The sequence below is a fragment of the Eutrema salsugineum genome, unplaced genomic scaffold, assembly GCF_000478725.1.
Source record: "Eutrema salsugineum unplaced genomic scaffold, Eutsalg1_0 scaffold_7, whole genome shotgun sequence".
Lineage (NCBI taxonomy): Eukaryota > Viridiplantae > Streptophyta > Magnoliopsida > Brassicales > Brassicaceae > Eutrema > Eutrema salsugineum.
Genome location: NW_006256486.1, coordinates 7,509,028 through 7,524,296, shown reverse-complemented (window position 1 = coordinate 7,524,296; position 15,269 = coordinate 7,509,028). Strand labels below are relative to the sequence as shown.

General features: G+C 34.9%; 1 protein-coding gene and 1 non-coding gene across 2 annotated transcripts in view; both read right to left on the bottom strand.

Annotated features, from left to right (window-relative positions):
* Positions 1–8,544: 8,544 nt before the first annotated feature.
* LOC18010832 (alpha-humulene/(-)-(E)-beta-caryophyllene synthase) overlaps positions 8,545–15,269 on the bottom strand; it is a 31,913-nt gene continuing 25,188 nt past the window's right edge. The window contains exon 8 of the mRNA XM_006393496.2: positions 8,545–8,782. Coding sequence (XP_006393558.2) covers positions 8,545–8,782 — 238 coding nt within the window. The remainder of the gene's footprint in view (positions 8,783–15,269) is intronic.
* On the bottom strand, positions 9,121–9,193 carry TRNAT-UGU. Its single transcript has one exon. It is a non-coding gene; the product is annotated as a tRNA-Thr (tRNA).

Here is a 15,269-nt window from a genome sequence, read left to right as displayed (position 1 = left end):
AGATCAAGCTTATAATGAGAGATCTAGCATTAGGATCAGCTAACTAAGGAAAAGAGAAGAGAATCTAAGCTTAAACAATCATTAATCTACATCTAAGCACCCTAATCTACACACGTAGAAGCTTAAAAGAAGACTACTCACTAATCATGATGAACACACCATTTCCTTTGCAAGAGGTGATGTTAATCATGATTAGAAGCAAAGATAAGAAGATGAGATGATAAGAAACAGACTTAGATTGATTAAATCCTTGAGATATCTCTTAACAAACTCGTTTTTACACTAAAAAGGAAAGAAAACTAGAGAGAAAACCAAACTCCTCCCTTGGAAAAAACCCTAAAAAGCATATATAGTGTCTTTTGCGGACCGGGTCAGCCCATGACAAACTGGATCCTGACCCGGCTTTGATGGATAGTGGTGTGGTTTGCCACGGTCAGATGATGCTTGGCCAGACCGTGGCAAACTGACAGTGACAAAGTTCTTGGACAGATTCTTCATGATCAAGGTTGCCATGGTTTGATTTATACCATGTCTAGTGGCCACGTCTCTTCTTTTCTGGGTTTGGGTGATGAACTTCTTGGATTGCCACGTTCTTGATCTGGACCGTTTCATGTTGGGCGTGGCAAGGTGTTGATGATTCGGTGATTGCCACGGCCAAACATCAGGCCGTGCTTCAAGACCATGTCAAATCCCGACCATGACATTATGGGCGTGTCAAAGATCTCCATTGCTTGTCGTGGTCAGGTCCAAGGCCGTGCTTCAAGACCATGTAAAATCCCGAGAGTTTTCATATTATGCCACGGCCAAGCTCAGGCCGTGGCATTATCACCGTGTCAAATCATGACACTTAGCACCTTATCCGCTCTTAGACGTCTGGCTGATATGTATGTCTCTCGCCTTCCTTAACTCTCATCTCACGACTCTAAATCCAATGATTCGACCTGTTCTGGGACCGTGACTCTATCATCTCCAACTTTTATGAAGGGTTCGGGTTCAGATGACGTCGGCAAGGGCTCCGTTCCACCGGTTCTTTGATGCGCGTTGCTTTGGTCCTTTATCCGCTCCGAGACATGTACTGCTTCTTGTCGCCGTAACTTTCAGCTCAAAACTCCAAATAGGACGATCTAAAGTGTTCTGGAAACTAGACTCGAGGCTCTTGATTCTTTATGAAGACTCCGGAGGCTGAATACTGGTGAACGCCCTCCTTATCAGGTGATAAAGTTGAGGGATCGTCGGCTCCATAACACTTGTCCGAGTCTGATGCACATAAGGTGATGGTCTCTCCATGTCTTTTGTCCCAATTGCTCCCAATTAGCTCCAAATGATCTGTAAACACTCCAAAAGTGCAAAACTCTCTAGGACCTAAGGCAATTCCTAACTAAAGACAAATATATGTAAAACTACCTAAATGTATGCATGAGATTCAATATTTGGACAAAAATGCAATCCTAAACATGACAAAATGTGAGTATATCAGATGCATATTGAGAATTTTTTTTTTGATAACATCATGCATACGGTGTTGAATGTTCCTGGAAGGACTAAAGACAGCGGTAAGTTGAGACTAGACTTGCCTGATATTTGTTCTCGGAGTGAGTTGCACATTACAAGTAATGGAAGAGCACCTGATCATATATTTCAATTGGGTGCAGCGGAAAAGGAAGCCTTGTTTGGTTTCATCTGATGTGAAGTTCCCGGATGGATATGTTTCTAATCTAGCCAAGTCTGTTGAGAAAGGACAAAAGTTTACTGGAATGAAAAGTCATGATTATCACGTATTTATGCAAAGACTACTTCCTTTCGCGTTTGCTGAACATCTTCCAGAAAATGTACACGAAGCCATTGCAGGTAATATACAAGAAATCAATACATATACTTCCAAAATCGTTTTTTGCATATATATATATATATGGTTAAAATTAATATATATATATATATATATGGTTAAAATTAATATTTACCTACCTTTACTATTGTAGGCATTGGTGCATTTTTTCGAGATCTGTGTACCCGCACTTTGTCAGAAGAAGTTATTACACAACTTGATGCTAATATTCCCATATTGTTGTGCAACCTAGAGAAAATATTTCCCCAGCATTCTTTGATGTTATGAACATCTTCCTGTCCATCTTCCTCATGAAACAGAATTAGAAGGACCAGTGCAGTATCGGTGGATGTATCCTTTCGAACGATTCATGGGACATTTGAAATGAAAAGCTAAAAATCTTGCCAAAGTAGAAGGCTCAATAATTGCAGGAAGTTTAACAGAAGAAACTTCTCACTTCACGGGATATTATTTTCGTTCAAAGGTTTGCACACGAAAAAGGGCACTACAGCGATATGATGACGGAGGTGTAGGACGAACATATGCGCTAGAAGGTGTCCCAGACATCTTCTGTTCGGTTGGTCGATTATGCGGAAAAGTTAAGGAAACTTAGTTTGCTAACGAAAAAGACTATCACAGTGCCTACACGTATATTCTCTTAAATTGTGATAAAGTTAGTTCATGGGAGACGTAAGTACAAGTTAATCACTATATACATAACTAAATTTTTAGGGTTTAGTTGTACTTGACGAAGTTTTATATATATATATATATATAAATGCTTGCAGTGAATTTGTTAATCAAGTGCGTGAAGTAATACATCAAATTTCAGACGATGAATTCAACAATCGCAAAGATAAACACTTCGCCCCATGGTTGAAGACTCAAGTAATAATAGAATGCATTCTCTTCATATAATTAGCTTCTGCTTTATATATATATATATATATATATATATATATACTAATTCATTAAGTAATGAATTCATTAATTAGGTGGAGCATGGGGATACAACATATCCTTTGTGGTTCCATGAATTGCTTGGAGGTCCTATATCAAAGATAACAACCGCACCCATGTATTGCACACGCAGATATATATTTCATACATACAAATACGGCATGTATCGGGCCACAACTAACTATGGAGTATATGTGAATGGTGAAATAGATTTCTATGGAGTGCTGCAAGATATAATTGAAGTAGAATACCTTGACTGCTTAGGTTCGAGATGTGTTATTTTCAAATGCAACTGGTTTGATCCCACAATTGGACGAGGAATCCGGAAAAACAAATTTGGTACGGTAGATATGTCAACCAATCCCGGCGTTACAATAAGTTTGAGCCATTCATACTCGCATCAGAAGCAGAACAAGTATGCTTTGTTCCATATCCACGCGTTCGTTTATCGCGTGGTCAATGATTATCTGTGATTAAAGTTTCTCCGAGAGGGCGAATTGTGGGGGTTGACGATCTTCCAATGCAAGAAGATCAAACGTATGATATCGCAGAACCCAGTGAAAGCACTGATGTTATCCTTTTGATAAATCTTGAAAACAGACAAACTGAATATCTTTTCGACGATACAGAGGAAGAAAATGACGAAGATAAATTTGAGGAAAATGATGTATCTAATGATGAAAATTCAGAAGGTTCAACGTCATCTGAAAATAAATTATGTGATTTGTAATCAGTATATTTATGTCATTATATTGTAATAAAATAATATAACTAATATATATATATATAATATATATATAATATATATATATAATTTAATGATGTATATAAATATATAATTTAATGATATATATAGATATATATACTATATAGTAGATATATATTATTAATATAATAGATAAATATATAAATTAACGACGAATTAACGAGCGTCGTAACTTACGACCAACGATTGCTCGTTAATTCGTCGTTAACTTATATTGCATTTCTAAACTTATCCCTCCCATATCCCACGCCTAACCCTCCTAATTCTACCAATTTCCCGCCCTTTTCCCACGCCTAACCACTCTCGCTATTTAAGGACGAATGCCCGACGAATTGTCGTCTTTTGCGTCGACGATTCGTCAGGCATTCGTCGTTAAATAGCGATGAATTGGCGACTCTGCAACCGTGTTTGCCACTCCTTTGTACTCTGCTTCTGAGCTTGATCTAGAACCGGTCTGTTGCCTCTTTTCTTACCATGAGATGATGTTTTGGCCAAGGAAAACACAGTAGCCTGAAGTTGATCTTTTGGTGTCGGGACAGCCTGTCTAATCAGCGTCTGTGTAGGCTGTAAGACTGGTCAAGGATCCTTTTACCAGCTGTAGTCTGTAGTGTAAAGTGCCTTTGATGTATCTGATAATTCGCTTAAGAGCTTGGAGATGTGGTTTTCTGGGATCATGCATATACAGGCAGACTTGATGAACGAAATAAGAAATATCTGGTCTGGTGAAGGTTAAAATACTGCAGTGCTCCCGCCAAGCTTCTATATTCAGTTGCATCAGTGACTGGTTCTCCTGAGTTTGCTGATAGTTTGGATTTGAGATCAACCAGTGTTGCACATGGCTTACATGCTTGCATTCCAGCTCGAGTTAGGATTTCAGATGCATAAGTAGCTTGACTTAGAAACAGTCCATGCTCGTTGTAAGAAACTTTGATCCCAAGAAAATGATGTATCTTCCCCATATTTGTAATCGGAAACTCAGTTTTTAGAAACTCAATTATCTGTCGAAGCAATTTCGGTGAGGACGCCGTTTAAAGGATGTCGTCGACATAAAGTAAAATGTATGCGAAATCAGCTCCTTTCCTGTAGACAAACAGAGAAGCATCCGCTTTGCTAGTAACAAATCCAATGTTAGTTAGAAACTTTGAAAAACGTGAATTCCAAACTCTTGGAGCTTGTTTTAAGCCATATATGGCTTTTCAGAGCTTACATACATGATTCGGATAATTGTTGTCGATGAAACCTGGTTGCTGAAACATATACACCATTTCCTCTAGATCTCCTTTCAAGAAGGCGTTTTTGACGTCAAGTTGATGTATCCGCCAATCAAGTGCTACACCAATATTAAGAACCGTGCGTATCATCGCAGGTTTCACCACAGGAGAAAATGTCTCTGTGAAGTCGACGCCTGCTTCCTGAGACTTGCCATTTGCAACCAGTCTTGCTTTATGTCTTGTTAGAACACCATCTGCATCATGTTTATGTTTGAAAAGCCACATAGATCTCACAATATTAACTTCTGGAGGTCTAGGTACTAAATCCCAAGATCTAGTCTTAATCATAGCACCATATTCATCAGTCATTGTTAGATTCCAATTTGGATCAGATAGAGCTATTTTGTGACTTTTTAAAAGAGGAGATTTGGTGGTGGTGATAAGTGAGAATTTTTTTTTTGGTTTTCTAATCCTAGATTTTGCTCTTGTCGTCATTGCATTGTGTGACCAGTTTGAGCAGGTGGAGGCTGATGAGTTTGGTGCTGCACTGGAATTGGTAGTAGTGCAGGGAGATTTTGAGGTGTGAAAGATCTGAAAAAGGGGTCTGAAGTATCAATTTGAACATAGGGGAAGAGTCATCGATACCTGCTAAAAATTGATAAGCTTTGTCACTTTTTACTGGTGTAATTGCAGCTGGAAAATTTTCCTCATCAAAATGAACATGTCTTGAAAAATGATTTTTTTTGGTCTTTAAATAAGGACATCGATTGGGATGGGTATCGAAGGAATAAACAAGGAGTGGTTCTCGGTTAGAGTTTATAAGGTGAGAGTGGTTTAAGTTTGGACAACCAAAGATTGGCAAATGCTCATAAGAGGGACGTTTTTTGAAGAGAAGAGTGAATGGGATTTGATTATTAACCGCAGAAGAAGGAAAAATGTTTAAAAGGTGGACAGCGATATGGAAAGCCGCAACTCAGTAGCTTGGAGAAAGCTGGGCTTGGAACAAAATAGTTTGAATGGTGTTGTTTATTGTTCGTATCATACGCTCTGACTTCCCATTTTGTTGAGAAATGTGAGGACATGAGAATCAAACTTTTATTCCATGCGCATCGAAGAAGTTTTGAAATTGAACAGTATTCCCCTCCATTGTCGCATTGGTAAGACTTTATTTGAGCATTGAATTGATTTTTGATATAGGCTAAAAAGTGAAGAAATTTAGAAAAGTCTTCTGATTTACTTTGAAGAGGATAACCCAAAGGAAGTGAGTGAAATGATCAAGAAAGAGAGCTTAGTATCTGATCACACTCATGCTTTGAATTGGAGAAGTCCAAACATCAAGAACGCGCAATTTCAAAAGGTTTTGTGATTTCTGAATTTGAAGCATAAAATGGAAGTTTTATTTGTTTTCCCAAATGACAAGATGGACAAGAAGTAGGAAATTTGTCCTTAGTACATGAAATAGAATTTGAAGACAAAATAGAACGAAAAGCAGCTTCATTTGCGTGGCCAAGTCTTTTGTGCCGAAGTGATGGAGAAGAGGCCAAAAGAAATGTTGTAGATGCCAATGTCGACTTATTAAAGCGAGCAGGAAGAGGATAGATATCTCCCGAACTATCACATCAGAGCAGCACTTTCTGAGTTGGAAGATCCTTCACAGAGAAACCAAATGGATCAAACTCAACACTACACCAATTGTCTTTCGTAAAATTGGGAACAGAGATTAAGTTTTTGACAATTTGCAGAGCAACAAGGACATTATTTAGATAAAGTGGACGAGAATTGGTTCGAAGGAAAGATAAACCAATAGAAGTGACCGAAAGTTTGGAACCTTTACCCACGATGACTGAGTGACTGATGTTATGATTAAGAGAAGAACTGAGAGTACCTGCAGTAGCTGAGAGATGAGTCGTCGCTCCAGAATCAATGTACCAATCTGAGGCACTTGGGTCAAGTAATGTCTTGCCGCTGTAGATGTCACTGTAGTGTTCTGTCGGATGAATTTCTGTCAGATGTGCCCGATGTGGCATCATTAGATGAGGAACAAGAGTCTGATACATGTTCATCAGAGGAAAAGGATTCCAATTCTGAGGTTGATTTGGCCAGGTGAGGATTGATTGGGCCAAACGTGTGGTGAAGCCCAGGTGTAGAAGTTGGGCCAAAATTAGAAATTGTTCCTGCCCCGAGATCGAAAATTGTTGCCCTTGTTGCCTCTGTAATTGTTGAACTTCTGCGTTTGCTGTGGTCGATTTTGCGATGGAGTTGATTTTGCCGGTTCATTAGAGATGATGAGGGCTGTTGAAAAAGATGAATGATCAGCATGATGAGCGGTTGGCTTGTGTTATTTCTCCAGTTTTGATTCTTCAATCTTGAAGCATTGATTTTGCATCATTAAACGATGTGAACGACTTCTGATGTTTGATGACATTAATGATGTTGTCGAATTTCTCATTAAGACCATTAAACATGTACATCACCAAATTTCTTTCATTCCCTGGTGCATCAAAGTTGGAAAGCAAATCAGCAAGGGATTTTAGCTTTTGGCAGTACTCCCGAGTCGAGAAATCTCCAATCTTTAACGTACGCAGCTCGTTGTAAATTTGCATAGCTCTGGCTTCCTTATTGTTCTGAAATTGATTTTCAATGCGCAGCAGATGTCTCTAGGAATGCCACCAGTTTTGAAAGATGATTTGAAGATTGGTGGCGCAAGGGTGCCGTAGATCCACAGTTTAACAAGACCGTCGCGTTTGACCCAAGGCTGATCGTTGTCTCCATCTGGAGTAGAAGTAACAACGACATGTCCTAACACATCAAATGTGAGGCAATGTGTTAGAAACAGCTCTCTCCAAGCGTCGTAGTTGTGATCATCTGTGTCTAAGGTGAGAGGGATGTGTGATTTGATATTGGTCACACCATAGGCTCTTTCCGTTGCAGGAGGTGGAGCAGCCATTGGAGAGGAGCAAATAACAACTGAAGAAAATGGTAACAGAAGAATGAAAAAAATAAAGAAAAGAGAAGAAAGAGAGAATGAAAAGAAAAAGAAAAGATGAAAAGAAAAGAGACTAGCTGTAATACCATGAAAGTAGGTGAATTCCTCTTGAAGAGGATAGTTGTATTTAGTTGGCTATATAAAGCTGATTGTGAGACCCCGCTCTATTCTTCTTTAACCGGGAACCAGACGGACCGACTATCAAATCCATGAGATTCCGAATCCGTCTTTCATCTGGATTGGTTATCAACTCTGAACGCCCCTAACCGCCTCTATCAGTGAGCCCAACGCCGTATAATCTGGGGCTCAACGTCTTCTCTCTAGGCCCGTTGGCGCACCAACCGCCCTTACCAGTGAGCCCAACGCCTTTCTCTCTTAGGTCCGTTGGCCCACCACTGTCCGACGGTTGGCCTCTCTTTAGGCCCATTGGGCCCACTCCTGTCCGATAGTCAGGAGTCGTCAATCATCGCGTGATCTTTCCTCGTGCTTTGTCCTCACTCGCACGGTATCGCAGACTACTTCCCGGTAGGTCACCCATCTTGAAATTACTCCAGCATAAGCACGCTTAACTCTGGAGTTCTCGCAAGACACTTGACCGGAAAAGATAAGTGCACTTTGATGACATAGATAGCCAAATCAATTCTTATAAGCATTTTCACATATACCGGAAACCAGGATGTTACACTGATGTTGTTACACAATATCAGGGATACACAAAGACATTAACAGAGATATTGACAAAGATATTCTCAACAAAACTAGAAGTATATTCTTATATTCTATCAAATACTAGTTCTTAAAAGGGTATATTTTCAATGAACAAAGATACGATGTGCTCTTTCAAGAACTCGGAGTGGGTGTAGGCATCTTGGTACCTATAGAAGACATCGATGACACGCGAAAGGTTAAGAACTCGCATCAGAAGAGGGAAAGGACATGAGTGAGGCCTCATTAGCTCTTGGTTCAAGTCCTTCCATGCATCTGAAACAATGTTTTCTATTGCTTCCACGGCTTGTTCCTTTGAAAAATTAAAACTGAACTAAATGATAATGATAAATGACGTGAAATCCACTCCAATAAACTATTGGAATACAAAGAGTCAGAAGATATATTCTCTCAATATATAGATTTTTTTTATTGTATATACAATATATATAAATCAACTAAATCACAAAAATTTGCCTTTATTTTCTTGATTTATTTTGCAAAGATCTAACCCTTTTATCCCAATATATATTCCTATATGGAAGTTTATATGATATAATATAGATGGCGTGGTAACTCTTGGAAAAAGGTGAAAGAAGTCTTTTCAATCTTCTTTGATTTTTAAAGTACATTAAAAATCATGTAAAAAAACGACAAAATATGTAAAAGCCGGCTATCGGAATCGAACCGATGACCATCGCATTACAAATGCGATGCTCTAACCTCTGAGCTAAGCGGGCTCAAATAAAATATAATATGTCGATGTCTTTAGTAAACCAAAGTTCTCGTTTAATAGCTATTTTGCTTCATTTTTGCTATACCAAACAATAAATAGAACTGAAGATTTAGTTACGATTAGAAAGAAACTTTTCTGGCTTTATCCATGGATCCTCTTGTTATACTTATTGAATTGTAAATAGTCATCCAATTCAAAAATTATGTTTCGGAATTTCATAATCCAAATTTACAATTGATTAGAGTCTTTGGATACAAATTACGAGAATCTATAATCTTCCTCGAATCTTTCATTGAAAGGTAAAGGACTAAATCCTTTTAAGAAATAAAGTTTTTGATCGGAATATTAATCAAACCGAGAGACCCTTTAACTATTAAAGGGGTTAAAGGAACGAATCACACTTTTACCACTAAACTATACCCGCTACAATGCAATTATTGTATATAAATTGACCTTTTGTCGAACAAAGTAATTTGGAGTGTAATAAAAAATCAGATTTTTTTTATTTCATATTTTTTTTGGCTAAAAATCCATCGGATGAGTCTTTTTCACTTTAATAAAAAAAGGCCCGGCTGGGGACTGACCAGGCCAGGCTATTAAAATAAAAAGGATCTTTTACATGTGTTTGGACGAGACAAAATAAAAAAAGGATTCTCTATTTCTATTATTTCTATTATTGTGTTTTTCTTTTTTTTTTTTTCTCTTTTGAGTTTGAGCCTTTTCTTTATCTAATCTTTATTTTTTATGTAAATAGAATTACTGAGAAAGTTCTATAAAAAAAGTTATGTTATATTAATAGTATATTAATAGTAATATATATATATTAATTCTATATATAAATATATGATAAATATATTATCATAATATATATTAAAAAATAAATTATATATATTTATATATATAGAATAAAATAGAGAAAATTATATAATAAAATAGAGAAATGAAAAAAATATATATAATATTAAAGAATAATCTATAAAAAAAAAAGAAAGTTTTTTAAGAATAAAGTGGAGAAGGTTTTTTTTTCAAGCCTTTTTTTGTCTAATGGAACCTAAAAAGTATCCCTTTTCGATTAGGAGAGATGGCTGAGTGGACTAAAGCGTTGGATTGCTAATCCATTGTACGAGTTAATCGTACCGGGGTTCGAATCCCTCTCTTTCCTTTTTTCCTTTTGATGATGTGTACTAGATAAATCCTACTAAAATTAGAGCCTTTCCACTAATTAACTAAAGTAATAAAAAAACTTTCTTTTTTATTCTTCACGTCCCGGATTACGTCCTGGATCATTAGATAGGAATCCAAATATGAAGAGAGAAACAAAGAATATAACTACAGTGTATACAAAAAGTTTGAGAGTAAGCATTACACAATCTCCAAGATCTTACTTTTTTTTTTTTGAAAAAAAAAAAAGAGAATAGATTCTCTATTTTTATACCAAATATCTAATTTTTATACCAATAAATCAAGTGTTTTATTTTTTTTGAGAAAAAAAATAAAAAAAAAAGGTTTCAGAAAGTCATTTGTAATAAGATAATAGTCGAGTCTTTCATATTCAAACAGATTTGCCTACTAACATCTAGAGATTTTTTTTTGTGAACTCGAATCTAATTAGGTTCTTTCATTTAGGGAAAGAGAATAAAATTGAGGAAATATAATTATCCATATTTAGTACGGCTACCAAAAAATGCAATGTTTGAATTTAGAGTTCGTTCCTAATGTCAAGATTTTTTTGATCTTTGAATTGTTGTAAGATTAAAAATAAAAATCGTGAATTTTCTAAGACAGTATTAAGAATTTCATCGAAACTTACAGCTGCTTGCCAAACAAAGGCTAAGAGAAGAAGAAAGAGGTATTACGGGCATAACATCTACGATTGGATTCAAAAGGCGTAGGCCTCCGGTAATTTGGCGACTAAAAAAGTGCTTGAAAAAAGGGCAGAATTCAAACAAATACAGATCAAATTAAATATATTAAGCATAACAAAAATTGGTGTTATTGTGGATAATTTAATTTTGATTGAGTTATTAATATATTTTTTATATAAGGAAAAAAATAAAGAAAGATAGTCTAAAAAGACTTTGTTGAACTTACTCAATCAAAATCCTTTCATTCTCTTATGAGAATGAAAGAAATAATATTTTCATACAATATCTTAATTGAATTCTATGTAATGATCAATAAAGTCAGTTTGATTTGCTATCTACACGTTCTAGCACCAATGTAATCTATATTTAATTTGGGCTTAAATTGAATTGACGAATAACCAATAGCATATTACTCTTTTAGTAATCTTGAATAAAAATCGAAATGGGGCGTAGCCAAGCGGTAAGGCAACGGGTTTTGGTCCCGCTATTCGGAGGTTCGAATCCTTCCGTCCCAGAGTACAGTCATTACGGAATCAAGCGTCTATTGCCTTTGTACACCATCTTTCTCTTTCTGTTTAAAATGCAATATTTTTTATATTGAAATGAAAAGAAGAATCAACTTATTTTTCATCATTTCAACCGAATTCAAAAAAATCTATTAAGTCTATTAAGTAAGGTAGAACCGTAGATTCTAAGAGTTTTAATTAAAAAATTAATATATATATATATATATATATATAAATATAGATTTCTATTCAGATTTAGATTTTACATATATACATCTAATATGGGATTCATTTGAATTCTGACTGAACCTTTTACGCCTAAATTCACTATTCCATTCATAGAGAAAGAAAAAGTATAGATAAAGAAAAAGTATAGATTACGATATACTGACTGAACTATGACTATTCATGATTCCATCATTGAATCAATTACACAAACTAAAGGAATGTTATGGTAAAACTTCGTTTAAACGATGTGGTAGAAAGCAACGTGCGACTTGAATTGAAGGACATGATCTGCTGTGGATTTTTTGATCCGCCACTTTTATATAGGAATAGAGGTGCTCTTGGCTCGACATTTTGTGTTCTATTTTATTAGAGTCTTGCACTTTTTTTGAATATAAAAAGAGTACAGGATGGAGCTCGAGGAAAATAGAAAGTTTTTATTCCTTTCGCAGGAGTAAGGATCTAGGGTTAGTGCGAATCAATAAGTTGGAACAACTTCGTAAGTCTTTTTATTTTTATATTGAAAAAAGGCCCTTTCAAGTAATTTTACAATGGAAAAGGAAATTTTCTTAAATTGTAAAATTTTTTGAATCAAAAGTCTATCATGCGTGAATCAAGCGTTTGTATGAGTCTTGATAGAAAGAAAAGAAATCATAAACAAAATAAGGGGCTTGTTGCTGCCCTTTTTTAATAAAACGATTAAAGATCACCGAAGTCATGTCTAAACCCAAAGATCAAAGTAAGGATAAAGAATCCTGAAACAAGGAAATCCCGTTTTCAATTGTTGAACAACTAGATCAGAATGAAGAATCACAATAGATTCTCAAAATGAGACAAACAAAAAAACGGGTTAGAGACTACTCAATAAAAAGAGTACTTAAGGATTCTCTGTTGAGATATTGAAAGTTATTGACACAATTTTTTCTGAAGAATTCGCCATGATATATCTAATCCATAAAAAATATTTCGGGTTTCAATACTGGTTAATTTTTTTAATGTTTTTATTAATCTATTTAATATTTGAATTTATACAGAGAGTTAACTTCTACTCATTGAATTTTTGAATTTTTTTTCTCGAGCCGTACGAGGCCAAAGCCTCTTATACGTTTCTAGGGGGGGTATTATTCATATACATCTATCCCATGAGCCGTTTATCGAATCGTTGCAATTGATGTTCGATCCCGAAGAGAAGGAAGAGATCTTCGTAAAGTGGGTTTTATGATCCGATAACAAATCAAACTTATTTAAATTTCCTGCTATTCTCGATTTCCTTAAAAAAGGCGCTCAACCAACAAGAACAGTTCATGATATTCAAAGAAGGCAGGAATTTTTACGGAATGAAGTCTTAATAAACGACATTGAATTAATTAAATATAAAAAAGAGGATGTGAAAGATTCGTATATAGCTTGGTATCAAATTTATCTACTCTTTTCTTTCCTCCTCTTTCGCTTCCATCATATTTATTTGATTTAATAGAATTTATATTTATTATTAGTATTTAAGGTACGAATACTAAAAAATACCCTGTTAAGAACTACCAACTACTATGTTTTCTAATCATAAACAAATTTAGGAAAATAATTTTGGATCTATAGAAATTCTAATTTTTGTATAAATAGAAAATTTTACTGTATAGAAAGTAATACAGTATAGAAAGTAATACAGTATAGAAAGTAATACAGTATAGAAAATAATATATTCATTCTGAATCAAAATCATATAAATCATATAATATATATATTAATATATTATTTTCTAAATATATCTATTATTCATAAAAAATAAAAGGTCATAAAAAATGGGTCTAATAAAGTATAAAAGATTTGAGATTACCCTACCTGACTTTGTTTCATTCATTGTAGGAACTACCAAACCAAGGGGGTAAGCTTTTTTTTCTAATCTTTTCACTATATGAAAAATTCACAATCATATTGACAACAGTGTATCGACCAAATATAATTCTCTCATAGAGAAATAGATCTATTTATCCCTGACGCACACATGACTGGATTTTTTCTTTTTTTCTTTATTCTGGTTGTATCTACATATTTGCAGTATTTTCTTTTGTTTTTTTTGGGGGGGGTTGCTAACTCAACGGTAGAGTACTCGGCTTTAAGTGCGACTAGCATCTTTTACACATTTGTATGAAGAAAAGGATTCGTCCAGATCTGCGGTAGAGTTTGTAAGACCACGACTGATCCTGAAAGGAATGAATGGAAAAAATAGCATGTCGTATCAAGGGAGAATTCAGATAACATTTTTTTGCTTGCCTGATCAGTACAACCTTATTTTCAGTGTCGAAAAAAAAAAAAAGAATTCCAATTTTGGTCGAGTGAATAAATATAAATGGATGGATAAAAAACCAGTTTTCCCGATTCCAGGAAAAAAAAGAAACGAGCTTCCATTCGTAATTGAAAAATTACCGATCTAATTAAATGTTAAAAATAGATTAGTGCCTAATACGGGTATGGGAAGAAATTTTTTTCTTGCATGTTATTATCAATTTTTTCATGAGTCCTAATTATTTTTTCCCCAGTCCATTTGGATTAGGTTGGAGATGGATGTGTAAAAGAAGCAGTATATTGATACAAAAATATATATATTTCCAAAATCAAAAGAGCGATTAGGTTAAAAAATAAAGGATTTCTAATCATCTGGTTTTGTTATTCTGTAAAATATAACGAAGAAAAACCTATTAAAGATAGAGAATCTGGTTAGCAGTCTACCTGTTTATGAGGTATCTATTGCTTTCGTAATCTAATACCTTATTTTGACTGTATCGCACTATGTGTCATTTCAGAACTCAAGAAAATAAAGACTTTACTTTTAGTTTAAATCAAATTTCAATCCAAATGGAGAAATTTCAAGGATATTTAAAGTTCGATGGGGCTCGGCAACAGAGTTTTCTATATCCACTTTTTTTCGGGAGTATATTTATGTACTTGCTTATGATCACGGTTTAAATAGATTCAATAGAAATCGTTCTATTTTCTTGGAAAATGCGGATTATGACAAAAAATATAGTTCATTAATTGTGAAACGCGTAATTTTCGAATGTATGAACAGAATCATTTGATTATTCCTACTAAGGATTTGAACCAAAATTCCTTTTTGAAGCATACCAATCTTTTCTATTATCAAATGATATCTGTTTTATTTACAGTGATTGTAGAAATTCCATTTTCCCTAAGATTAGGATCCTCTTTGAAGGAAAAAAATTAAAAAAATCTTATAATTTACAATCAATTCATTCAATATTTCCCTTTTTAGAAGACAAATTATCACATTTTAATTATGTATTAGATGTACTAATACCTTACCCCATCCATCTAGAAATCTTGGTTCAAACCCTGCGTTACCGGGTAAAAGATGCCTCTTCTTTGCATTTTTTTCGGTTCTGTCTATACGAGTATGCAATTGGAAGAATTTGATATAAAAAAAAAATTAATTTTGAATCCAAGATTTTTCTTGTTCTTATATAAT